This window comes from Zootoca vivipara, chromosome 7 (assembly GCF_965207765.1).
Source record: "Zootoca vivipara chromosome 7, rZooViv2.hap1.1, whole genome shotgun sequence".
In the NCBI taxonomy this organism is placed as follows: Eukaryota; Metazoa; Chordata; class Lepidosauria; order Squamata; family Lacertidae; genus Zootoca; species Zootoca vivipara.
The window spans coordinates 5,382,133-5,408,026 of NC_142590.1; the positions used below are offsets into that span (position 1 = coordinate 5,382,133).

At 43.1% G+C, this 25,894-nt stretch overlaps 1 protein-coding gene across 2 annotated transcripts; it reads left to right on the plus strand.

The window, feature by feature from the left end:
• Positions 1-7,364: 7,364 nt before the first annotated feature.
• Positions 7,365-20,227, plus strand: SERPINC1 (serpin family C member 1). Of its 2 annotated transcripts, none has more exons than XM_035122424.3 (7): positions 7,365-7,528; positions 8,718-9,096; positions 13,664-13,879; positions 15,142-15,279; positions 16,166-16,559; positions 19,200-19,264; positions 19,934-20,227. In XM_035122424.3, exons 1-7 carry the CDS (start codon positions 7,380-7,382, stop codon positions 20,105-20,107), a joined length of 1,515 nt encoding a protein of 504 aa, XP_034978315.3. In that variant the 5' UTR covers positions 7,365-7,379; the 3' UTR covers positions 20,108-20,227. The 2 variants fall into 2 exon arrangements, with proteins under 2 accessions (XP_034978315.3, XP_034978316.3); XM_035122425.3 differs by having other exon boundaries at positions 7,438-7,589.
• Positions 20,228-25,894: the final 5,667 nt, after the last annotated feature.

The following is a 25,894-nucleotide window of genomic DNA, read 5'->3' on the forward strand; positions in this document are numbered from 1 at the left end:
ATGTATTTCACAATAGTCAACAAACCTTTACAGCAGCATCCTCCACTGCTTATGTTTTTGGCTTATTTTTCTCTGATACATTTAGCCTACAATTTTAATAGCTGTTATTAATGAACAATTCTGTAGATTACTCCTTTCTTTCCACTTTGTTGTTTACAACACCCTGTTCACTTTAAACCTTATTAGAGCATTTTGAGCGGGATGTCATTTGCTGTCCCATGTAACCTTGGTGGTTAGAACAAAATTTAATTCCGTAAAAGGTTTATGAAGGATTTACAGGATAACTTAGATGCTTTTTGCAGTACCCATTCTCATTTAACTGCTCTAGCTTCTTCTGCTTCTTTTCCTTTTCCTTCTGTAGATGTGCCTGTCACCCTCCCTGATCATGCACCAGTCAAAAGCTTGCTGCCTCAAAATAGAGCATTCAAATGAATTCGATTAGCCAATAACTTCTGTGAAGTTGCCTTTTCTAATGGTGTTATTACTCAGTGATGCACAAATGTGATATTGCCCCTACTGGTAGGCAAATGGGGGGGTCTGTATAAATGTGGGAAATACTTTTTTTTGGTTTGCTTTTTGTTCAAGGAGAGCCAAAGACTTGTGCTTTACTCTTGGGTGGTTTTTTTGGGGGGGGGTGTATTTTTATTTTATTCATCCTACTGGTTTAGCCAGTTTGTATTGAACTTGGTTTCTGTGTTTTCAGCTCTTAACACTGGTAAATATGTCTAAAAGGTTATGACTGTTGAGCCTTACAAAAACACATTCAGTGATGATAAATTATTAGATTTTGGAAGTGGTGTGTTTAAGCCTCATTAAATTTGCAGCCATTTATATATCCCCTTTTCTATTTTTTAAATGCTTGAATACTCTCCCATCACACATCAAGTTACAATTTGCAACAAAAAGGGCTTATGAAAAAGTTACTGTTTACTGTCATTATTCCTCCTTGAAATTTTCTATTGAAGTCTAGTAAAAATAAATATAAGGAAGCTTGAAGAATTTTAGTAGTAGAAGTAGCACCAGATGTAATTAAATGCAGAAGCAAATGCATGCAAACACATTGCACATGCTGACTGCACAGGTAGCTCTGTGGTCCTTGGCTGCAGAAAGTGTATTGAGTTGTATCTTAGACACATTATACCATTTTCCTGCATGCCCATAGCTATATAGAAGCCTCTTTCATTCTGACCAATTAATACATGAATCCATAAAGACAAGCATATGTAATAAAAAAAGCACTTGGTTTCATAATTCTACTTAGCAGGCATGGGCTTTTTAAAAATAAATGGCCCCAATGAGGTCATTTCCCCATATCTCATCAGTATGTTCATAGTGGAATTGACATTATGTTCTACGCATTTGCAAATCTTTCTGTCTATGGAAGGGAACTTTTTCCAGCGCTAGATTTCCCAAGTTGTGTTCTTGAGATCCAGCCTGTTCATTTAAGATCTGAAGGCAGCAGCAGAAATGATACCACAGGTGCCTCTCCCATTCTGAGCCTCTCATCTGCCCCCACGCCCTGCCTGTTGTTATAAACAGACTGCAGTTTTACCTTACATGGAAGTGGATGGTAGGCAAGTAGACCAGTGGAAGGAAAACTAGCAGCTGCATACGCTTCCTTGCCTCAAAATATCTAAAGGGACAGGCAGGATCACCTAACTCTGGTCCAACAACCCCAGATATTTGCTTGGCACAGTGTGTCTTGTGAAGTATGAAATTGATTATGAACGGCAGATTCAACTACCTGGTTCTGTTAGCAAAAGCCAGGGCACATTAGTGTCACAAGGCTTCCTTCCCTTTGCACCTTCCTCCAACCTGCTCTGGAAGGTTGGGAGAACCCCTAGAACAGTCTGCAGGGGGGGGGGGAAGCCCTTAGGCAAGCAGAAAGAAATGGAACAATCTCCTTAGTGCTGCATTGAATTCCACCCACTATAGGAAAGCAATGGACTAATACCAGCAGTTGACTCCCTCTTATGAAGCAAATCTCTGTACTGACCTGCTCCAGAAAGAACTTAAAAAGGTATGTCAGTGGCCTCATTCAGACATAGTGCTAAACTATGTTTAGCATTACGAGAAAAAGCCTGTGTAAGCCAAGTTTGCATTCTCCTGGGAACAGCTGCAAAGAGGCATTCAAAAGCTTTCAGTTTTAGATTAACTGCATTGTGCCATGAAGTTGGGTGCAGAGTAGACCCACTGAAATTAATCAACCTGACTTTGTCCTATTATTATTTTTAAAATATTTTTATTTTCTTTTTTATCCATAAGACTAATGAACATTATATTTGCAAAACAGGACCTGTAAAACACCCAAGTTGGAATTTCCATAGTAGTAGCTTACAGAATAACTGATTTGGTATTAGGCCAATGTAACATACAAAATCAAAAAAACATATGACAAACGAATCAAACTACAAATAATATATACTAAATCACAATACACACAGAAAATGAAACAAACCCAAAATATAGTGCAAATTCTTAAATAATGCTTTGAGATGGATTTAAGTAATAAAAATAAACCTTTATTCAGAATATTCATATAACTATAGCACCACCTAGTGGTATAAGGATTCTTTTTTTCCACAGATGAGCCTTGTTCACCAAGAGAAGGGGTTAGGAAACCCTATAGTATGAGGAGTAGGTGCCAGAAGATTGCCATGTTTGACTCTACTCATAAAATCTATAAAGTCAACCCAAATTGCAATGAAATCATCTTTTTAAAAATTGTCCTTGTGTAATGTTTCTAATGGTGCATTGAATTTAATGAATTTAGGTAAATCTTAGTAGAAAATCACCCCATGTTGTCTGTACCAAGAGAAAGTGCTTCATCTTAACTTTATTTTCTTACCCCTTTTTTGAGACAAGCCAGCTTCAAACCATAGTTTAGTAGCCAGGCTTCTTTCATTGAATCATAGTTAAGTTTAATTACTGTATAGGGTTTGGGCAACAGGTAAATTGGCTCATCTGAATGGGAAGAATAAACTTCTGGTCATCTCCTCGCCACCATTCTGGCAGAGGAAATGAGTACATAAGCTCAGGATTTGTGGAGGCTCATTCTTGTAATGCTAATTTAGCTTGATAGGGTCCAGTTAACACAGGACTTTATATCTTGGAGTAAAACAAACTGGTTTTGTATGAAAGAGGAGCAGGGCGTTGCACGTTGCTCAGAAGTTCCAGTGGCATTCTCCCTGCTTCTGTCGCCACACCACAGATAAAACAAGCCAGGAGGTGGCTGGTCATGTTCTTTGAACCCAGCCTGTTTGTTTACTCCAAACCATGAGCTCTGGTTTGGTAAGGCTCTGGACTTACCAATCATGGTTCATTTGGAGGAAGCAAACCACAAGCCCAGGTTTGGACAGTATAACAAACCAGAGTCTGGCTTGTTTTATCTGTGGCAGGAACACTGTAAGTAAACATGAAGTTAATAGGGTTTTTTAACATTATGATTTAATGTAATGTGTAAACCAAGCTACTGAGATTCTGGTACAGAATTTCCCACCTCGCAATTCTTTTCTTCCACTCCCCTATATAGAAAACACAACAGAGGAATCTCTTCAAAATTCACAGTTGTACTTTTAGACAGACATACTAAAAGCTATGGCCTTGATTGAGTAAACTAAATTGCATGAGATTAGCTATGTCCCTGCATCACCCAATGGTCTCTGGTGTAATTGCTGATCTTGGGTTGATAAGCAGCTCTCGAGGAAAGGCCTTTTCAGGATCAATTGCCTAATATTCATCATTTAAAAACACCAAATTAGTTCCTATTTCACCAAATCAACCCAGAGACAGTTCTGTACTTTTTAAAAGGGTAGCTCAGTGAGGGGACATATTGATGACATCCAAAGTAAAACGGAGACGAAAATGGCTCCTTTCCTTCATGGCTTCAATGGGATTCCTGTAGTAAACATTGTGCTGGATTCACCAATGGACTCGCAGTGGTTTTAATAATTATTTATTATGGCAGAATAATTGCTTTTTGATTTCTTGAGCTACTAGTATAAGGCTCTGGTTCTGAAAGACAGCAAACACTCTCAGCTTTCATTATGATAAAAAAAAGTTCCTTAATAGTTACAGTTGCCATTTTCTGGGTAGCTTCTGTTCTGATGTTGCCTATATCTAAATAACTTAAGTATTTATGACCGCCTGATGCTTTTCTCCCCACATACAAAAAAAGTATCTTAATTTTGGAGGCAAACGTTTGGGGTTTTTTTTACCGAAAGAAAAACACATGCTTAAATGCAGTCTCTCTCTCTCTCTCTCTCTCTCTCTCTCTCTCTCTCTCTCTCTCTCTCTCTCTCTCTCTCTCAAAAGTATTAGATATGCTGATGTTACATGTATACATATCTTTTATATATATAAAAAACAGAATCCTGTGGAGTATTTGGTGTTTGCTATAAACAAAATTTGTTTGCTTCTGTGTATGTTAAAAGTGACTTTGGGCACCATTTGTAAGCGGGATTGTCTTCTACATGCAAGTCCCATTGAATTCATGGGATGTGTGCAAGAAGACACCCCCCCCTCTGTGCCCTCTTGTCGTTAATGTTAGTTTGTTGTGGCAGACAATACTCACAAGTCTTTGGCATCCAAAACCAGATTGTGTAACTGGAACAGAATCCCACAGCTGGATTTGTTTAGGGAGATCCTCCCTAGCTTAGCATGAGATAAAGGCAGCTAGGAGTGGGGAACAAGACGGGCAGTGCCCCTTTTTTGCCGGCTGTCTTGACAGATCAGTTTCAGGCTCTCTACAGATCTCTAAATTCAGTCTCTGCTGCCTATTGTGAGTTTACAATTGCCTTACAGTCTCTGCTTGCTATGTAAGCAGCCTCTTTGCTAACCATGGACCCCTTTCCTTCAAGGCGACCTTATCAGCAGCATGGTGGCATTTTAAAATTAGTTTTGATGGACTTGCAGCCTTCGATCTAGATTTCACTCCCTATTTTTGTTCATCGAACCTGCCTCTCTCACATTTCCCAAGCCATTTCCAGTTGTGGGATTTCTCTATATCTGTGTGCATTCTTTATGGTTGTGTGCGGGGGTGGGGTGGGGTATTAAGCCAAGTTTCCTTTGGTCTTTTTAGGATTGTACCAGTCTCCCCGAGACATTCTTAAGTCATTATCACCTTTTTGGGTGGAGTTCATTTTTTAATAACTTTTTTGACATTTTGGTGCATATATGCTTGGGATAGAGCTCATGTAATTTACCAATCGTATTGATTGTATGTGATTGTGCCCTGCAGAGGTATATTTAACAAAAAATAAAATAAAAAATTGTCTAAAGTGATGCTGGTGATAATAAAGAAGACTCCAAGGCATTGAGCTCATTGACTTCGTGATTTGCTTGGAGGTTACGGGTTTGACAGCTATTGCTATCAATATACTTATTTTGAGTTATATCTTCCCTCAAGTGTGTCTTCTATGGTGTGAAAACAAATATGTTGTTAAACATACACCCTAAAAGAAGTAAAATGGCAATATGAAGAACACATAAAAGCATGTAAAAATGAATGGGGGGGGAAATCAGAGGATTCAAATGTACAGCATACTCCGGCAAGCACAGAGTTTCATCAGAGCCCACTAATCCTATGACAGGAACCGTGTGTGTGTGTGATAAGAGGATGCTGTCACTGCCATTAACTGTTGGGAAGGCTATCTGCTGGTCTGCAAACAAGCACATGGGAGTGGGGGTTACTAAGGGGGAGTCCTGAGGGCAGCTTTCCTAGGACACCCCCCTCCACAAGCTTAGAACTGGATCTCTACCCAATTATACTGCTGCAAACCTAGCTCAAAAATGTTAAAGGCAGTGATGTTAACAATAGGATTGCTACTACCATTTACCTGGCTATCTAAATAAGATTCATTTGTAAGGCTTGACGTTGGAAATGACACTTGAAAGTTGCAGAACACAACATCTTCAGAAGTGTGATTGAAACTAGGAGTCTGGTAATCACATTATTTCTGCAGACTTCTGGAGAATATAGGGCTTCATCAACATGCTCAAATATTGCACAATCTTAAGTATTCAGAGCCTAGCAGCACAAACCAAACACAGGTCCATTGAACAATTGCATATGTTTGCAACCCTCCTACCCAAAACATACATTACAGGCTACATGCGTGTTATACATTTAAAACACATTTGAAGCAAATTTCTGTGCACTAGTTTGCTAAGGGTTGATGAGAATTTTAACTCTGTGAGAGGTAAACTACAGTGCCCAGAATTTGGGTGCGGGTGTGTGCATTCAGGGCACGGTGTGTATGTAAGGAAAACACTCGGGCCTAATTTGAATAGTAGAATGTCTGGCATCTGGTGGGCGGGGATTTTGTGTTGTGCCCTGGAATTGGCCCCTCCCTTGGGGTGTTCAGGTCAGTTCAGTTCAGTTAGAGAGGCGGATTCTCATTCTTGCCTCATGATGCTGTTTTAGTTTCTCTCAGACACTGTTGCTGTGTGAGTTTTCTTTATTATTAAAGCTTTGTTTGACAGATATGTGAGCATCTTACTTTGCTGAAAAAAAAGAAACCCTGCTGAAGAATGGTGAATATATTAAACTGGGTGAGTGAGTAGATATTCTCAGTCTGATGGGAAGATTGATTTTTTAATCACAACAGTGTGTACAGCCAAAAATCAACCGAACACAATCCAGGCTCCCAACTCTGTCAAAAGGTTCTTCAAAAAGTGTCTTGGGAACTATAGTTTTGTTGAGGCCCTGAGCATTGTCTGATGGAGATTCCTAGCCCGCCTCACAGAAATACAGCTCTTTGGGTTGCCAGGGAGATGGAGCTTCTATTAAAGCAGTTGAAATGTGTGATGTAGGCAGGCCCTGTGTTTCTTCCCATCCCAGTCATTGGGCTACTACCTTCCAGTCCTCTCCCCTGCTGCCCCCTGGCATGGCTGCTTATATCTGCAAGTGCTGGTCCAAGCAATACGTATTTTTATGAAACAGTTCTGGGGGCAGGCATGGTTCTCATGCAAAGGCTCTTAAAAGCAGGCTGGCTGGGCGTTCCCTTCCTCTCTATGTTGTCATCATCCCATAGCTGCCACCTTTAAGACCAGGAAAGGTCACGTGTTGCAAAGAGGAGGGCTGGCTTGCAAAACTGCTTTCTCCCAGGAAAAATGAGTAGGATTACATTGCTTTCATGGGCTTTATTCATATTGTGTGTTTCCAACAAAATGAACGAATAATAGTTTTAAGAAATAAAACAGAAACTTTCTCCTGTTACTACTTCTCCAGTGCTGCTGGGTCTATTTGCGGTTTCATATGTGCGGTATATATCCAGACATTCCCACATCGAGTTGAACATTAAATCTCTCAGATCAAACATTGCTTGGCCTCGCTCTTTGTTTAACCTGCTTCAGCTGGTCATTCTCCTTTGACCTCCATGGCCTTCCCACCCCCTTTCCCCTTGTTTTGGCTCTGGCTGAGTAGAAGGAACACTCTTACTGACTGGGATGAACTTTGCCAAAAGCAAGCAAACCAGCCATTTGCTCGCCCTGCCTTAAGAGGAGAGAAAGCCCCAGGAAGGAGGAGGTAAGAGATCCCAGTTCTTGAAGGTTTCTTTAAATCGGAGCCAGTCCAGCCATTCAACCAGGTGAGGTCACCTGCCTCAGGTGGTGGAGTTTGGCGTACTATTAAAAGACAGCAAAGGGGTAGTTCCCTCATTTATTAGTAAAGCCTTACCTCAGTGGGGCAACCGTTTGAATTTTTGCGCTAAACTGTCTGGGCATGCTGTAGCAAAAAGGTGATTCATTGTGGAACATGATACAGGTATATAAGATGAAGAAAAACGACTCTTATACACAACATGCACCTTCTCATACTACAACTTTGGGCCACTCAGTGAAACTAAAAGGTTAAGGTGAAGCAAAAGAAGGTGTTCTGCCATACAATGCAAAGTTAAACTCTTAATTTGTGACCACAAAATGTAACAGTGAAGGGTCTGGCCAATTCTGATGGCTTAAAAAGGGTATTTGATGGATTCAAGGAAGATAAGACTCTCAATGGCAGTATCATTGGGGCAAACAGGTCATTTTTGACGCTGGACTTAATGGCCTTACCGGGGGGAGGGGTGCCCTTTGGACACTCAGAGAATCATAGAAACAGAGTTGGAAGGGACCCCAAGGTTCATCTAGTCCAACCCCCTGCAAGGCAGTCACGTGTATTACTTCAGTTGTGAAGCATGCAATTAACATTTCTCTCCCCACTCCCACCTGGCATTCCAGGCTTTACAATTGTTTCTAAATCCTGAATGCATTAGAGCAGGCATCCCCAAACTTCGGCCCTCCAAATGTTTTGGACTACAATTCCCATTTTCCCCGACCACTGGTCTTGTTAGCTAGGGATCATGGGAGTTGTAGGCCAAAACATCTGGAGGGCCGCAGTTTGGGGATGCCTGCATTAGAGCAAAAGGGGGGGAAATTGCCAATCCCAATTAAAAAACAAACAACTATGTTCAGTTCTGCATTTTAAACTCTCTTAGATTACAGCACCATCATTACAGGAGTAAAATGCTGTTTGTTTCATCTGTCTTGCTCCTGAACTCATTCATTGAAGAATAAGCACCATTTTGCTTACTCTCTGATTTCTTCCACTAAGATACTTCATGGGTGGCTGTTTTAGCAGCAGGAAGTGCCATAGGTTGTTTATCTGTCTGCATGCTCATTTATGTTTGAGAAAGCTGGATCTCTTTATCTTTAGTCCACCCCTCTCTTGCTTACAGGAAGATGCAGCTCCCAGTACTACTTCTCATCTGTACATTGCCTGCTGTAACTCCACAACACCATTTAGTGAAGGATGTGTGTACTGCCAAGCCAAAGGATATCCCTGTCAACCCTATTTGTATCTACCGCAACCCAGATAAGAAGGCCCAGGAGGCTGCAGCCTCTGGGCCGATTCCAGAGAACATTCCCAGCTCTACCAACCCACGGGTCTGGGAGTTGTCCAAGGCCAATTCTCGCTTTGCTGCCCTCTTCTACAAGAACCTGACCACCTCCAGGAATGCCAAGGAGAACATCTTCTTGTCACCCCTCAGCATCTCCACAGCCTTTGCCATGACTAAGCTGGGGGCCTGTGGCAACACCCTCCAGCAGCTAATGGAGGTAATGTGGGGCCAGGTTATGTTTGGACAGCCTTCTTGCATAAGACGGAGCTGGAGTCTTTCCTTTTGGAAGACTCGAATGATTTCCACTCCATGCTTGGTTGTTAATCTTTCCATAATAATAATATATATATATCCCAAATTGTGCATTTTTAGGGATATCTCCTTTAGTTACAACACATTCAACATTTGTTCTGCCGAACTCGGCTTCCCCTTTCCCTCAACTTTGGTTTTATTTGTCAAATTTTTCTACTTGCGCTCTTATGAATCCATTTCTTATTTGTTTAATTATACCCTGTCCTCTTCTATATAATCTCAATTATTACAGATGCAGGTGTTACAAAGTCCCTATAGGCATGATTGGTGTTTTACAGTACGTTTTAAGATATTCTGCAAATTTACCCCATTCTTTCTGGATTTTCTGGTCTTTTTGATCTCTTACCCTTCCAGTCAATTTAGCTAGTTCTGTGTACTCTACCATTTTACCTCTCCAGTCCTCTACTGATGGAATCTCAGTGGTTTTCCACTTCTGAGCTAGGAGCACTCTGGCTGCTGTGGTGGCATACATAAATTTTCTTACATCCTCCTTTCTTATTTCACTTCCTATTAAGCCCAACAAAATTAACTCAGGGTTTTTTTGGGGGAATGTGTATTTTAACAATCTTTTTAACTCGTTGTAAATCAGCTCCCAAAAAGGCTTAATTATTTTACTATTTGGTTGTTAATCTTTCCACGTGGTTTTTATGTATTGGTTCAGGACATAAAACCATAGGCTACTATGAATAAAGAATATCACAGATCAGCATGTTGCATATAGGGCAGTTGTGCAAGCAGATCAAGCGCCCATCAAACAACAAGACTTCCCTCCCTTTTCCCCCTCTTGTGTGTCCCTAAATCTGCACTGGAAGGAAGGTCATACTGTTCTAAGTGGGACGTCTCAGATTGACAGAAGCCACCCCGGCTACTGATCCCAGTCCAGGATGTCCTGTTTTGGCTCCAATGCTCTGGCCGTGCCAGAGCACGGGACCCAAACTTACCTTGTCCCCATCACTCTTCCTCCTCCTGTTGTGGCCCTTCTGGAAGCTGACGTCCAGAAGTACGTCTGTGGCACCAGCTGAGGAGGAGGCCGCAGCTTCCCCTAGTCTGTGTGGACTGGCACTGTGGCTCCCAAGACCATGTGGACCAGTGCAGGATTCCCAGCGTCTCCCGGGGCAGTGGAGGCAGACCTTCTAGAATGATCTGTACATGCAAATTTAAGTTCTGAAAAACCATAAGCTTTCAGTTACCAAAAACAAAGCAAGCTTTTCATCCTTGTGACTATGGATGGTGATTTGTTTGGAACGTCAGGTTCACATCAGGCAAAATGAGCTCTCCAAGGCTGTTACTCAGTGGGGCTTGTGCAGGAGGCCTTGCAGGTGGACGGTGCTCTCCAGGGGCGTAGCTAGCTGCTCCAGGACCCAGAATGGTGGGGGCGGGGGCAAGCCCCCCATGGGGGCGCGACAGCGATTCGCTCAGGGGGGCGCCGTGGCAAGCTGCCCACAGAGTCTGCCTGGCGGATGCAAGCCCCATGCTGCCGTTTTGGGTCGTGTCATTCCCAGTGCTGCCCCCCGCGGTGTGCCACTTTGTCACCCGCTCAGGGATGACACTTCAGACAGCACCCCCTGTACCCCTTCCTACGCCCCTGGTGCTCTCCCTTGTCTCTTCCATCAACATATGCTGAGCAGTCTCATAGATTCCCTCCCCCAAGGGACAGAGGGGAAATTGTGCTTTCCCCCTGCAAACAATATGTTTCATCTGGAAGACTAAAGGTTCCTCCAGACTCTCGGTATTTTGCTGGAGAAATTTGAGCACATACCAGAACTTTAGGCCTGTTCAGTTAAAGTGGATGAAAGGGCTCTCTTGCTCTAGCACAACAAATCCGCTTTAAGAAAGAAAGTGACATTTTGTGGTCAGGAAAGTGATGAGGAAAGATGTGTAAACACACCAAAAGCAGAATGTCCATTGTCATAGAACTACCCCACAAACAAATCAGTACAAATGCTCAGTAAAGACCAGACATAGTTTAACCATTGTGGAAGCTTAATGTCAGTAAGTCAGGATGAATGCAGAATAAACAGTGTAGAGTAACCAGCCTCATATAAGCATATTTGAGACAAATTAATGCAGGAAGGGGTTAAAGCAGACATCCCCAACCTGCGGCCCTCCAAATGTTTTGGCCTACAACTCCCATGATCCCTAGCTAACAGGACCAGTGGTCAGGGATGATGGGAATTGTAGTCCAAAACATCTGGAGGGCCGCAGGTTGGGGATGCCTGGGTAAAAGCCATAAAGTAAAGCTTAGCTTAGGTCACTTCCCCTCACCTTGGGATGAAATGGGCAACCAAGCCTTTCATTGTCTCAGTCTACATGTGAAATCAGTTGTGTGAGGAGCTCTGAGCTGCTCCCTCCAACCACATGGCTTTATCAACAAGAATGCAGTCTGAAACTAGCTTTTTTCTATACCAATGGTTTAGGAACTTCTAGCATTTTGTAATCAAGCAACATTTTACTGCCCGCGCAACTTTTTCTGACTGCTGTATGGAAAAGTACATGAACCTGACCTTTGAATAGTTTTGTAACTTAACCATTTTATAAGTTCCCAAACCTGTGGTCTCTCTGTGGTAGGGAAGTGGGATACTTAGGAACTCACTGAAAGGGCACATTTTTAAAGATTTATATTATATTTCCATCTTTTCTTTGCTGCATGTTTTGCCATGTTAAATCTCTGCTGGGGTTCTTGCCTCAAATTTGGGTCTAGGCTTCCGGGATCCCAACAAACAGAGTAGTAGCAAGTATATACAAACAGAGTAGTAGCAAGTAGTAGCAAGTATATGGGCTTGAGGGCATCCTGAGCAAGTTTGCAAATTGGGAGGGGTGGCTAATACCCCAGAGGACAGGATCACACTTCAAAATGACCTTAACAGATTAGACAACTGGGCCAAAACAAACAAGATGGATTTTGACAGGAAGAAATGTAAAGTACTACACTTGGGCAAAAAAAATATATGAAAGGCACAAATACAGGATGGGTGACACCTGGCTTGAGAGCAGTACATATGAAAAGGATCTAGGAGTCTTGGTAGACCACAAACTTGACATGAGTCAACAGTGTGATGCAGCAGCTACAAAAGCCAATGCAATTCTGGGCTGCATCAATAGGAGTATAGCATCTAGATCAAGGGAAGTAATAGTACCACTGTATTCTGCTCTGGTCAGACCTCACCTGGAGTACTGTGTCCAGTTCTGGGCACCATAGTTCAAGAAGGATACTGACAAGCTGGAACGTGTCCAGAGGAGGGCAACCAAAATGGTCAAAGGCCTGGAAACAATGCCTTATGAGGAACAGCTTAGGGAGCTGGGTATGTTTAGCCTGGAGAAGAGAAGGTTAAGGGGTGAGTGATATGATAGCCATGTTCAAATATATAAAAGGATGTCATATATAGGAGGGAGGGAGGTTGTTTTCTGCTGCTCCAGAGAAGCGGACACAGAGCAATGGATTCAAGCTACAAGAAAGAAGATTCCACCTAAACATTAGGAAGAACTTCCTGACAGTAAGAGCTGTTCGGCACTGGAATTTGCTACCAAGGAGTGTGGTGGAGTCTCCTTCTTTGGAGGTCTTTAAGCAGAGGCTTGACAGGCATATGTCAAGAATGCTTTGATGGTGTTTCCTGCTTGGCAGGGGGTTGGACTGGATGGCCCTTGTGGTCTCTTCCAACTCTATGATTCTATGGCAGGGGTCCCCAGACTTACCGGGCTTCGGGCCGGTGCCCGCCGCGCCGACCGCGCGGCGGGCCGGAGAGCAGGGGAGTGCGCGTGCAGCGGGGCGGAGGGCGGGGGAGTGCGCGCCCGTGCGCATGCGCACACGCACACGGTCGGAAAAAAATCGCCGAAAATCGCTTGTGCGCATGCGTATGGGCCTCCCCCGACCCGGAAGTGCATCGGAAATGACCTCTTCTGGGTCGGGAGAGGCCCATACGCATGCGCACAAAGCATTTTCGGCGATTTTTTGCCGATTTTGAAGATCGTCGCCGCGCCGCACGCCGTAAGAGCGGGTGGCGGCGGGCGGCGGGGGTCGTCGCGGGCCGGATTGGGAGGCTAATTGGGCCGCATCCGGCCCGGGGGCCGTAGTCTGGGGACCCCTGTTCTATGGTATTATGAACTATGGTAGACTAAAAGGGATGCATCTGATGAAGCTTATTGGAAATAGTTAACAAAGGCAAAATGACTATTCATTGTAAATGATTTTATCACAGAATTAGGCTATGTAAATCCATGTGCAAATAACTTTATTGGCTAAGCTAGTTTTCAGGCACATCTGGCTTCCAATTATTGTTCCAGCTTAAAAAAAAAGTTTAAGAAGTACAACCTCTTTTCTGTTTGTGTGACACAATACATTGGGTTGCCTGGGTGGCCGCTGTAGTCAAGAGACTCCGTAGCGTGTTTGAGTTCCCTCTGAGATGCACAAACAGAATTCATCCACCTTCCTGGCCTGGCCTTCAATTCCTGTTGTCATTGTTCTGTTTTTGCAGGTTTTTCAATTTGACACCATTTCAGAAAAGACATCGGATCAGGTCCACTTCTTCTTTGCCAAACTTAACTGCCGACTTTACAAGAAAGCCAACAAATCATCAGAGTTGGTGTCGGCCAACCGCCTCTTTGGGGAGAAGTCCTTCAGCTTCAACGAAACCTATCAGAATGTTAGTGAGGTGGTTTATGGAGCTAAACTCTGGCCTTTGAACTTCAAAGTGAGTCATGAATGTGATGATGCTATTAAGAGGTGTGAATAGATTTCTTATTGTCTTAGACATTTCTGAACTTGAAGGATGGATACTGATGTACGCAAACTAGAAGTTAATGCAGGTTTTTGTTTTGTTTTGTTGCTGTTTGGGTGCTAAGTTTCCCTCCACGCTCCACATTCACTTTTGCTCCTCAAATGACTCACATCCCAGCCTCGCATCCAGACCTGATTTCCTCCTCTTCTCTGCCCCCTCCTGCACTTTGCAACTTTATTTGATTTGTTCAAAGGTAATATTTTCTAATTCTGTGCTAATTTGCTTTGGATTTGGCTGTTGCTCTGGACAAGTTATAGGGTTGCCTTTTTCTTAATGAATTGCTATGATGGAAAAAAAATGGAATAAAACCATTACGGAGAACAGGTTGGTGTGAATTAAGATTTTCACACCTGTGGTTTTTACTCTCAGGGCTTTGGCTTAAGAGTCATTCTCTGGATTTTTCCTGTTTATTTCACAAAATGCATTTGTTTCATAAAATTTATATACTACTTGATTGAAGCAGTTTCCATGTCAACCAGACATTGTCACAAGTCATCAACAAGCTGCATTTAAGACAGCATATGCCACAAAATGTATTTGCTCCCCCTCCCCCCATGGTGTTACTCTGTTATTTCATTGGTGTTGGCTTGGTCATATTACCTCCCAACCCATTTGCACGTCCTGTTCTTTTTACAGAAGGTCGAGACAAATGGGGTCCATTGAATTTCCCTGGGCAAGGAGTTCCAGAACTGCAAACTACTACCAGGAAATTCTCTCTCACAGTCAGAACTGCTGTGATTTGAGTACAGTTGCCCTGCAAGGTGTATTCATTCACAGTGGCATGCATGTGCCATTCACTTATAAACACAGCTACTTCCCTTAGTCCACATGTGAGCGCTACTTATGACATACCGTAGCAAAAATGCCCCTACTACATTTTTATTGGTTTTTTAATCCTCCAATTCTGTCAACTGGCCAAGAGGACAATTTTTACTGACCTGTATAGTTTTGGCTGGTTGGTAACCATGACCTTGGACACATTTTTTTCCAAATAGGCCGATGGTATTGCCTCCAGTTCTTTATGTCCTTTACTGTAGGTGTTGAACAATAGTACTGAGGGACTGTGGTTGAGAAATTCTATTAGCTTTGAACCGAATTAAAGAATTAAACATCTGAATTCATTGTCTGGTAGAATGCAAGGTTTCATAGAGCCTTTTCTATGTTCCCCATTTCAGGAGAAGCCAGAATTATCTAGGGCACTCATTAATGATTGGGTGGCAAACAAAACAGAGAAGCTCATCAATAACGTGATCCCAGAAGGAGGCATTGATGCCCTCACCAGTTTGGTACTGGTCAACACTATTTACTTTAAGGTATGGAAAGGTCACAAGAGTGGCATGCTTGAACTGATGAAAGGTGGTTTAAAACTCACTCACAGAGGGGAGAGGGGCTGTTGATGGAAGGAGAAAATTATTTTCTGAAACCAAGCCTAGCTATGTTCCTGACGGCAGGGTGTGTGTGGGGGGGCAGCCATGCCCCATGAGGATGCTGGCTTCACAAAACTGATCCAGAGGCCACTGCCAGGAATATACTGTAGCTAGTCTGCAGAGAGGATGAGGAGCCAGTTGTGAGGGAGCAGTGTCTGATTGCCTGCCCAACCTTACAAGGCATAATTGTAAACATCAGTGGGAATGGAAGTGAGATCATCAGTTTGTGTATCCAAAGCCTGTTTCTGTCGTGATCCCTTTCAGTGGGCACTCGCTCAAGACATCTCAACATGAAATACAGTGGTACCTCTACTTACGAATTTTATGTGTTCCGAACGCACATTCGTAAGTCGAAAAAAGAATTGTAAGTCGAATCCCATAGGAATGCATTGGGAGAATAAATGCGTAAGTCGAAGCAACCCTATCTGAACCGCATCCAAGATGGCCGACGGAGCTCCGTTCGTAAGTAGAAACATTCGTAAGAAGAGTTATTCATAAGTAGAGGTACCACTGTAGTTACTTCTCAACCTGTCTTAACAAAGGTGGGGTTCCCCCCCCCAAAAAAAATCTTCAGATGCTTTTCTGTAGATCCCAATCCATTTTAGTGATACAGAGCCATGTGTGGTAATTATTCCAGATTAATAATTTCCTTGTAGGGAGTAAACCTGCATGGGGTTGGTGAGAAATCAGGGCCAAAGTAAATTGCACTGGGTAGTCCAGATACCTGGCTTCTTGACTGATTGTTCTCTTTTATTTTAATGCATTAACTCAGGGCCACTGGAAATCCAAGTTCCAGCTCGAAAATACAAAGGTGGAGACCTTTTACAGAAGTGCTTCTGAGCCTTGCTCTGTGCCTACAATGTATCAGGAAGCGACATTCAAGTATGCCTCTTTTGCAAGCTCCAAAGTACAGGTCCTGGAGCTGCCCTACAAAGGAGATGACATCACCATGGTCCTCATCCTGCCCTTTGCACAGACCTCCCTGGCACAAGTGGAACAGGGGCTGACAGCCGAGAAGCTGGAAGGCTGGCTGAATGTCCTGAGAGAGGCCTCCATCTCAGTGCATCTGCCCCGCTTCCGTATGGAGGACAGTTTCAGCCTGAAGGAGAAGCTGGAACAGATGGGGCTGACTGATCTCTTCAGACCGGAACTTGCCAATCTGCCAGGTCAGTCTCAAAGGGCTCCTGTGCTTGGAAAGAGGATAGGATGCCCCTCTGCCCTCAGGATAAAGTTTTATGCATAGAAACTCACACCTGGCAAAAAATGTTTTTTTCAAAGCTGTTTTTAAAAACACATTCAGTTTCAAAGATCTTTGAGGTTAACAACTTGGATTCCTAAGATTCTAAGCATAACAACTTTCTAGACCTCCTTATTGTAAAAACCTCCTTCTTTGGAGGTTTTTAAGCAGAGGTTGGATGGCCATCTGTCATGGATACTTTAGTTGAGATTCCTGCATGGCAGGGGGTTGGACTAGATGACCCTTGGGATCCCTTCCAACTCTACAATTCTATGATTCTATATGTTGGCATACCTGTGTTTGGTCTCAGGAAGTTCATGGAACATCTACGTTCTGCTTGTCACTCTATGATCTGCAGCCACGTACAGTGGTGCCTCGCTAGACGAATTTAATTCGTTCCACGGCAACCTCCGCTAGAAAAAACCTTTCGATAAGTGGAAATTTCGTTAAGCAGGGCATTCGTTAAGCGAGGCACCACTGTACTACTAATTATATGTTCTGTGCCCCTTTATTTACTGGCGCCACTTCTCTTGTTGCCACACTGATACTGTCACAAAAGATCCAAAACCTTCAAATAGTTAAGATTTATTTCAAAATAATATATCCAGTTTTAACAACCATATGCAAAACTTTGCTTATATGCTACCTCCCTGCCCGCAGGCCACACACACAATTTATCAGGAATAGCCTTGGTCTCATTACCACGAGAGACAAAACAAAAGTATTCCTCTCCAGATTTTCTAAGAATGTGTACCAAAAAGTAAATAATAAGCACATGGTAAAAACAACCCTGGGACCCAGGTAGCGCTGTGGTTAAACCACAAAGTCTAGGGCTTGCTGATCAGAAGGTCGGCGGTTCGAATTCCCGCGACGGGGTGAGCTCCCATTGCTCGGTCCCAGCTCCTGCCCACCTAGCAGTTTGAAAGCACATCAAAGTGCAAGTAGATACATAGGGACCACTCCGGCAGGAAGGTAAACGGCGTTTCCGTGCGCTGCTCTGGTTCGCCAGAAGCAGCTTTGTCATGCTGGCTACATGACCCAGAATCTGTCTGCTTACAAACGCCGGCTCCCTCGGCCTATAGAATGAGATGAGCGCCACAACCCCAGAGTTGGACACGACTGGACCAAATGGTCAGGGGCCCCTTTACCTTTACCTAAAAACAACCCTAATTATAAAACTAGACAAACTTCTTTACAATTATATTTTTTGCCCTGGTTTTGAAAGCCCACTGTCCCCAGGTGTATCTGTGCATCTGGTGGATAAAATGAAAGTCTTGCCCTGAAACTCCTGTTTATATCAAGTGTTTTTTGGGGGGAGGTCTTTCCCCCCCCCCAGATCTTGCTGAAGTACAACTCCCATCGGCCTCAGCCAGCATGGGCAATAGTCAGAGGTGGTGGCAAGTTGTAGCTCCAAGTTCTGGAGGCCAGAGATTCCCCACACCTGGTTTATATGATCCATCAGTTCAGACCATCAACATGCATACGATCTCTAAGGTCCAGTCCAGAGATCCATCTTGTGCCACTTTCAATTGGGGGATAGAAATCCATCAACATACAGGTGAAGCTCAGAAAATAAGAATATAGTCGAAAAGTGCATTTATTTCAGTAAAGCAACTTAAAAGGTGAAACCAATATACAGTATGATATAGATGCATGACATGCAAAGCAAGATATGTCAAGCCTTTATTTGTTGTGATTGTAATTATTTGTCATTAGGCGGGTCAATTATAAATGGAATGTAATTAATGAAATGTAATAGCGATGTTTATTTTTGTATTATTATAACTATTTGTTTTATTACTGTGGAATTTCCAAAAGAGAGCATTTGTGAAAAATAAAAAATAAAAAGTTGCATTACTGAAATAAACGCACTTTTCGAGGATATTCTAATTTTCCGAGTTTCACCTGTATGCTGGAGGGACAGCTTGCTCTATGCCTTCTAGTGCAGACCTTCTGTTCTGCAATCAGTTTTAGCCAGGTTCGTGAGGCAGCTGCTGCAGCCCTGTCCTTCCTTCCTTCCTTCCTTCCTTCCTTCCTTCCTTCCTTCCTTCCTTCCTTCCTTCCTTCCTTCCTTCCTTCCTCTCTCTCTCTCTCTCACACACACACACGGCTCCCACCTTTTGCACCCTCTACAGCAGGCATGCCCAACCTGCGGCCCTCCAGATGTTTTGGCCTACAACTCCCATGATTCCTAGCTAACAGGACCAGTGGTCAGGGAAGATGGGAATTGCAGTCCAAAACATCTGGAGGGCCGAAGTCTGGGGATGCCTGCTCTACAGCTTCTCATGTGATGAGGAACAGTGTCATAAGTGGAAAGTGTATATATTCCACCACAGGGGTGCCAACTTAAATAAAGTATTGGGGGGGGGGGCAGGTAAGCCCCACTCTGCAGAATCAATCACATGATATGGTGTGTGCATGCGCGCGCGCACACCCACCCACCATTTGCTGGCAATTTCTCCACACTGAATGCTTAATAGCCACATCATAAACTCCTGTGGCTGCCTGCTTTTCCCCGACAGCTTGCCTATTTATACCGTAATTTTACTGTAATTCTTGTCTCTTTCAGGTATAATTTCAGGTGTCCGGAGGGATGTTTTTGTATCTGAAGCATTCCACAAAGCTTCCCTAGAGGTAAGTCAGTGCTGTTCTCATTGCTGCTTTCAACTGCCTTTTCAGACAGCTCCAGCACATGCACACAGGGCCTATGTCAAAGGTATTTGTGTTGTAGCAGGTATCATTTTAGGAGAGACATTCCCACCATTGTAAGCGAAAAGGGGGGTGCCTCAAGATGGTGATTGCTCACTACATACCTTCCAACATTTGTCTAGTGAAAATAGGGACATCCCATTGCTCCAACATATATAAAAACATAATGAAACATTAAAAAAAAAACTTCCCTATACAGGATTGCCTTCAGATGGATCGGGGTCAGATAACTCCATATCCTCCAACATTTCCACAGTGAAAATAAGGACATCCTAAGGAAAAGGGAGACATTCCAGGATCAAATCAGAAACTGGGGTGGCTTCTCTAAATCAGGGATGTCCCGGGAAAACAGGGACACTTGGAGAGTCTGCCACTATACTTTTGATCAGCATGTGTATATATTTCAAAATGTGCTTTCCAAGTAATCAGGGGGGCACCTATTTAGTTGATTAATCTAACCAGTTAGTAAATGAAACATGCAACCCGAGTTGGGATAGGGCATCATGGAAGAAGGAAGCCCTTATCTCTATTGGTCTCCGGTGCTACTGTTCTTGAAAACGTGTGGCCTAAATTCTGTGCATCTTTGATTGGCAGGTGAATGAAGAAGGCAGTGAGGCAGCTGCCGCCACAGCAGTCATGATCGCAGGCCGTTCATTTCCTTTGAACAAACTTGTCTTCAATGCTAACAGACCTTTCTTGGTGCTCATACGGGAAGTTGCCATCAATGCCATTCTCTTCCTGGGCAGAGTAGCCAATCCCTGCTCTTAACACTTCAGGTTGTTTTTCAGTGGTCCTCCTCCTGTTTTGAAACAGCTAATAAAAAGGTATTATTGCTGTATCTCTCAAATGACATGTTCTCAAATTACAACTAAACCCATTCTTACTCAACTGTGCATATTGACTCTGAAATGCCTTCATCATCATTATTCTTTTTAAAAATTATTATTAAATTTGTTGACCACGGGGCAGTTCACGACATAAAATTACAATATAAAAACACAAATACATAATAAAAACAAAAGCAAAGACAAACCAAAAATTCCTCCTTCCACAACAGGAAGACCTCCAGGACAATTTGCAGAGGCCTTGGGCACTACTGTATCTGCCTGCGTATTGTGTGTGTTCCCTCTTTCATGTCTTTCTCTTTCCATCTGTCATTCCTGCCTAGCAGCATCTTCTTTTTCTTTGAAAATCTGAATCTTGGAAGAATAAATTGAAGCTTCTCACAATTTACTACACACACCTGCCTCTTCAGCTATGTTTAGAGACAGTAGTTTATTAACTGGTGGTACCTTAATTTAACCTTTAAGATGGCAGATGTTTGAAGAGGCTAGCTGCACTGCAAGAGAGATGTATTGTGGAGTGATCCCTCCCCCCGCCGCTCTGTGAATAACATGGTTACTCTATTCCAGGAAGAGCGTGCGAGCTCTTTGGAAGTCATTCCCAAATGATGACAGCTTTACCGAATAAATAGTTGGCTATGCAAATTGGAATTCTAACTTGTTGACTTTGATTAATAAAACGAAGGCCCCAAGTCCCATTAATGGAGGTTGATCACAGATACAAGCTATAGCAAATGGGCTATCAAAACAAAAACACCCTGCCCGCCCCATGATGTATATAGCAATCTGTGCATTTATTTCCACTTAAGAACAGCGGAAGCATTGAAGATCATTGGAAGAGCACACAAGATTCTACTTGCACCTTGAACTGAAATGATTCTATGCATATTGACTCAGAAGTGATAATCCTTTAGTTCCATGTACTTTGCATCCTTGTAATTGTGCATAGGGTGCAGCTTTACAGCGCTTCTTTAGCAGTTGCCATCTTAGCAACATTTTTGAATTGCTGAAGAAGATGGCTGCTATCTTAGTTGTTCATTTAAGTCCATGTTGTGGCTTTTGGAAGAGCCTTTGCCACAGAAGCGAATGGTATTATAGGGTTGCAATCCACTGGCAATGGCAAAACCAGGAAGCCTAGGTTGTACAACTTGTGACCCGAGAAAGCAAACACCACTCATATTTTGCTTTGTGCTTGACAACTTTCCTGGTGGACCGCTGTACATAGCTGCCTTTGGGTTGGTGACAGAATGATTCAGGGCATGAGGCATGTATGAAGCTACCATTGTGAAAGCTGAATATACTGAAGAACCAGAGTGATTTATTGTCCACAAAGACCAGTGAGGGGCTCTAATAAATTGAAAAAAACTAGGGAAAACTGACTTTGTGTGAGTAGTGAACCTTAGTTTGGGGTGTATGGGTTGTATGGGGAGGGCACTACCTCTGGTATGCCCCTTCTGGGCTAGTCTGCACACCTTTGGTTCCCACCTTGCACTCAGTTCTCACCTGTGGTGCCCACAAGCTGTCAGGATGCAACAGCAGCCACAGCCTGAGAATGGCTTTGACTGACAGACTTAACCAGATGAGGGTGGCTGATGGGTCTTAAACCTTGGTGAATTAAGGTCGCCCCTGCATGCGAAGACAGGCTCCAGCAGATTGGGTGGATGAAACCAAGAGGGGGTCCAACGGTCAAGAATGCAGTTCCTGCATGTGCTGTAAAGGGAAGTGAGGGGCAGACAGGACTCATCAGTCCGGGAAGGTAGTCCATCTAGAGAAGGAAAACTTTTATCCTCAATCTCCACTGCCTTGCAGGACATCTTTGGGAGAAGAAAAGGCTAAGGAGTAAACCCTGCACAAATCTGGAATGGAGTCCCTAAGATGGTTGGATGGCGCCTTGTATGGCTGCCTTCTGGCAACTCCTGCAGCCAAGCTGGTGCCAAATGTATTGCTCTGCTTTCTTTTGGGCCACATCGGTGAGGCTGATCTTGTCATTTGGGCAGCTCAGGACCTCCATACACACTGCCCAGGCTTGTGCACCGAGGAGGTCACTTCAGTGCTGCTAACATACCGGTTTGACTTCCCCCTGGAGGTGCACTCCATTGTCTCACAAGACAGATGGGTGGCAACAAAAAACCTTACTTTGGGGACTGTTAAATGGAAGAGGTGGTACATAGGACTGTGGACAGTCAAACAAAAGACAGTGCACTCCATTTATGAGTATTAAACCATTTAATTCTCAAACCACTCACATGCATAACATTTCTTTTACACAGTGTTAAAGAGGAAAATGCATTTGTTTTAAAATACAAACAGAATTTCAAGTATACATTTATAGAATTTTTCAGAGTCCTAACCCAGTTTCTAAGTTTCCATTCACATTGTTTTTAAAGCTGTTCAACGAGAGCTTTTAGTTCATTTATTTTTGCTAAACTGCTTTAAATAAGTTTGTACAAGTCTTTATCTTCACTGTTGTTTTACTCTCCCCACCACCACCACCACCACCAAAAGACACACTCACAGAATAATGACCATATCACCTCTCTTTTGTTTTCTTCCTCACTGGGAGAATAAAAGATGCACCAAATGTGGGTTTGGGAAAATGCTAATAAAAAATAAATTGACAATGATTGATAGCAGAACAGCCCAAACAACTGGATCACATTTCAGCCTGTTGGAGAAGTGAAGTATGAATTCTGTTGCAATGCAATGCAATGCAACCAAAAGAGAGCAGTTCAAGAACTGCAAGAGATATCTTGTTTCAGATTCATAGAGCAATAGTTTTAAAGGGTCTGCGAGGTGGTGGTTGATTAGTTTTAAAAGGGGGGAAGGGACACATGATTAGGATATTTCTGTAATAAGAGAAGAGTTATATATTTAAAACTTTAGGAGTGGGGTGCAACAGAAAAATCAAATTGGCTAATTCACCAGTGGCAGTGATCCATTCTGAGCCGCAGTTTGCTCAAGATTCCCACACATCCCACCAAAAGCCAGACCACAGAAAGTGGGCAAGGGTATCCCCTGCACTGTGCAACTCAGACAGATATCCCGTTGGCGCTCTCATTCGTGTTGTGGCAACATGCACAACACATAGCTATAATGCATGAGTTCAAGGTAGCAGCACAGCATCCCAAAGCACCTGTGCTTTACAGGCGCTCTCCTTTAGCATGGGTGGCATTCAAGAGGGTGGCACCCTAGCCCATAACATCCAATGCAGGGCCAGCTTTCAGTCTGTCTCAGCAAGAATCCACCCAAGAACAGATCATTGAGGCAGACGTTCAGGAAGGGACACGTGTGGAAAAGTTAAAACCTACAGAATTTCAATATAGTTTTGATCCCATGGCAGTTTAGTTCATCCCTCCTTAAAAGCTTAGGTTCTGTGGCTCAGCTGATCATTGAAAACCACAGCTTAGCTCATGAGAACTGTCAAAAATGGGTTAGCCCACTTCACAAAAGCCACTGCATGCCAAATTTCTAGCTTTCACATTATTGAGTGGTGTGGATAAGCTGAGACAGGAAAGGGTATGCACAATGCCTTTGCCTCTGGAGATAGAGGAGGCAGCAATGGCAGGCAAGGTTAACATCACCACTACCCATTGCCCATCTAACACAACCCTCCTGCATGTAACAGGTAACAGCCAGAGAGCTTAAAGTGCATATGGGAGGGACAGGAGAAAGGAAGTGAGGGTGCTTAAATAACCTACTTAAAGTGCCACACTACTTTTGAAAGCTGATTTGCAATAGATGCTGGAAAGACTTAGCTGAGCTGTAATACTTAGATGCATTTTTTAACAACACAGGTTTGTCTTTTCTTGTAGCTGTAATACTTAGATGCATTTTTTAACAACACAGGTTTGTCTTTTCTTGTACTTGTCAGCAAAATGAAGCTGCGTATTTCACATCCAGGCCAGGGATTACTAGCATCACTAAAGGGGGCTCCAACTTGCACCCTGCACCTACCAGAACTTTGTCCTGCAATCTGTTTCGTAGGTCTCCAAGTGGCCCAGAAAACCATCCCTGTCAACAGGACTGCATGATAAGAAACATAATCTAGAGCTCATAAAGAGGAGATTAAAGACCCTCATTTATTTGGTTATTGATTTTCCAAGAAGTTCCAGACTATTTTTCTGAACCTACAATTTATAATCAGCTAATCTGAAAATGTAAGCTTTGTGTTAGTATACATGACCTAGAAGAACTGGCTTGCACACTGTTGGGTATGATAAAAAATATACTGGGATAACCGGAATCTGCCTACAACCAAACCTATGAAAAACCTATCCTGACAAAGTCATCTTTTGGACCAACCCCAAATTGCAAAACAGGACTGAGTGAAAAGGGTGGGAGGGGGGACTGAGTGTGCACACTCCTTTTGGTGGACTTTACGTATAAACTCCATTGAATTCAATTTACAGAATGTAAATTGGAATTTCGTAAGCTGAAATTTGTGCATCAGATTAGGTTGAACTCTAGGTGGTAAAAAGCATGACTACAAGGCCAGCGGCTGAAAAGCAGGATCTTAGTTATGCATAGATCAAGTAATAGCACCAGAGAAAGAACTACAGAAATTGATGCTGATGTTTAGAGCGCTGATGATGAGCTCACTGAAAAGATTCAAGGGTTTGTTGGGTGGGATTCAGCATTGCAATCTTCCAATTGTACTCTCTGCACAGCATTGCAGTTTGTCAGGTGAAACAACCCCCCTCCCCCTGTGTGCTGTTCTGGGAGCTCTCCCAACACCCCCAGCCAACTTTCGGGGGGGGGGGGCAAGTGGTGGTGGTGGAAAGCGCTGTTGCACAAGAGGAAGTCTGGATAGGTGAATCCTGCAAATATGCAGTTGCCACCCAAGCCAGGGCCTCCTCTGTTGCCCCGTAATGTGGGGTAACAAGAACTTAAGACTTCACCATGTGGCACATTTTCTAATCCATCTTTATACATTAGCGGTTGGGATCTGTGTGTATGGAGAATACACATATCGATACTATACACATGGAGACAGGGAAAACAGGTGGAACTAGACACACAGGGTACTACTGTTTTCATCTGCAACTCTGAATTTGGTGGAACATCTAGTTCTACCCTCGTCTTAAACCTAGTTTGTCTCAGGGAGCTTATTGTTTAGGCAGAGAGATACCTTCTGGTTCCTGATATTTTGGGGTGGGGGTGGGGTAAGTACTCAGGAAAAAGAGAGAATGAAAAGTCTCTGCTGAACACACTGGCCCCAATCCACTGGGATGTGCTCACCTGCAATCCTTCACATTAAGCCATTTAAACTTAATTGCCAGTTTGATTTGTTACAAATCAGATGAGACCTTCAAATGCAATACAAAGCCTCACTGAATTTCAAAACTCACTTCATCCCATAGGAAAAATATGTACCCAGTCATCACCAACTGCCATTGTTGGTAGTTTAAATATTTTTAATTGGGTTTGAATCTCTTGGAGATATCAAACTAATCATTGTCTGGTGCAATTATCAGGTAATCATAAACAGATAAGTGCCCTCAATGCCTTCCAGGATATTGCAAACCATCCCATTCACAAGGAAGGAATTAAAGTTTGGCAGCAGAAAACACCTAATTCAGTCAGGAGGAACAGCAGAAACTTTCACTACAATAGTCACTCTCCTGCAACTATTTTTCTAGCTGAATTGTACTTTGCATCCCAACTTTATAAAATATTCTGGGCCACTTTGCTTTCTTGTCCCTATAACCCCAAA

Coding starts and splice junctions, on each gene's coding strand:
- SERPINC1 (XM_035122424.3), top strand. CDS start 7,380: ATGGCCTTCCCACCCCCTTTCCCCTTGTTTTGGCTCTGGCTGAGTAGA. Junction 7,529..8,717: donor AAAGCCCCAGGAAGGAGGAG/GTAAGAGATCCC, acceptor TCTTGCTTACAG/GAAGATGCAGCTCCCAGTAC. Junction 16,560..19,199: donor GGAACTTGCCAATCTGCCAG/GTCAGTCTCAAA, acceptor TGTCTCTTTCAG/GTATAATTTCAGGTGTCCGG.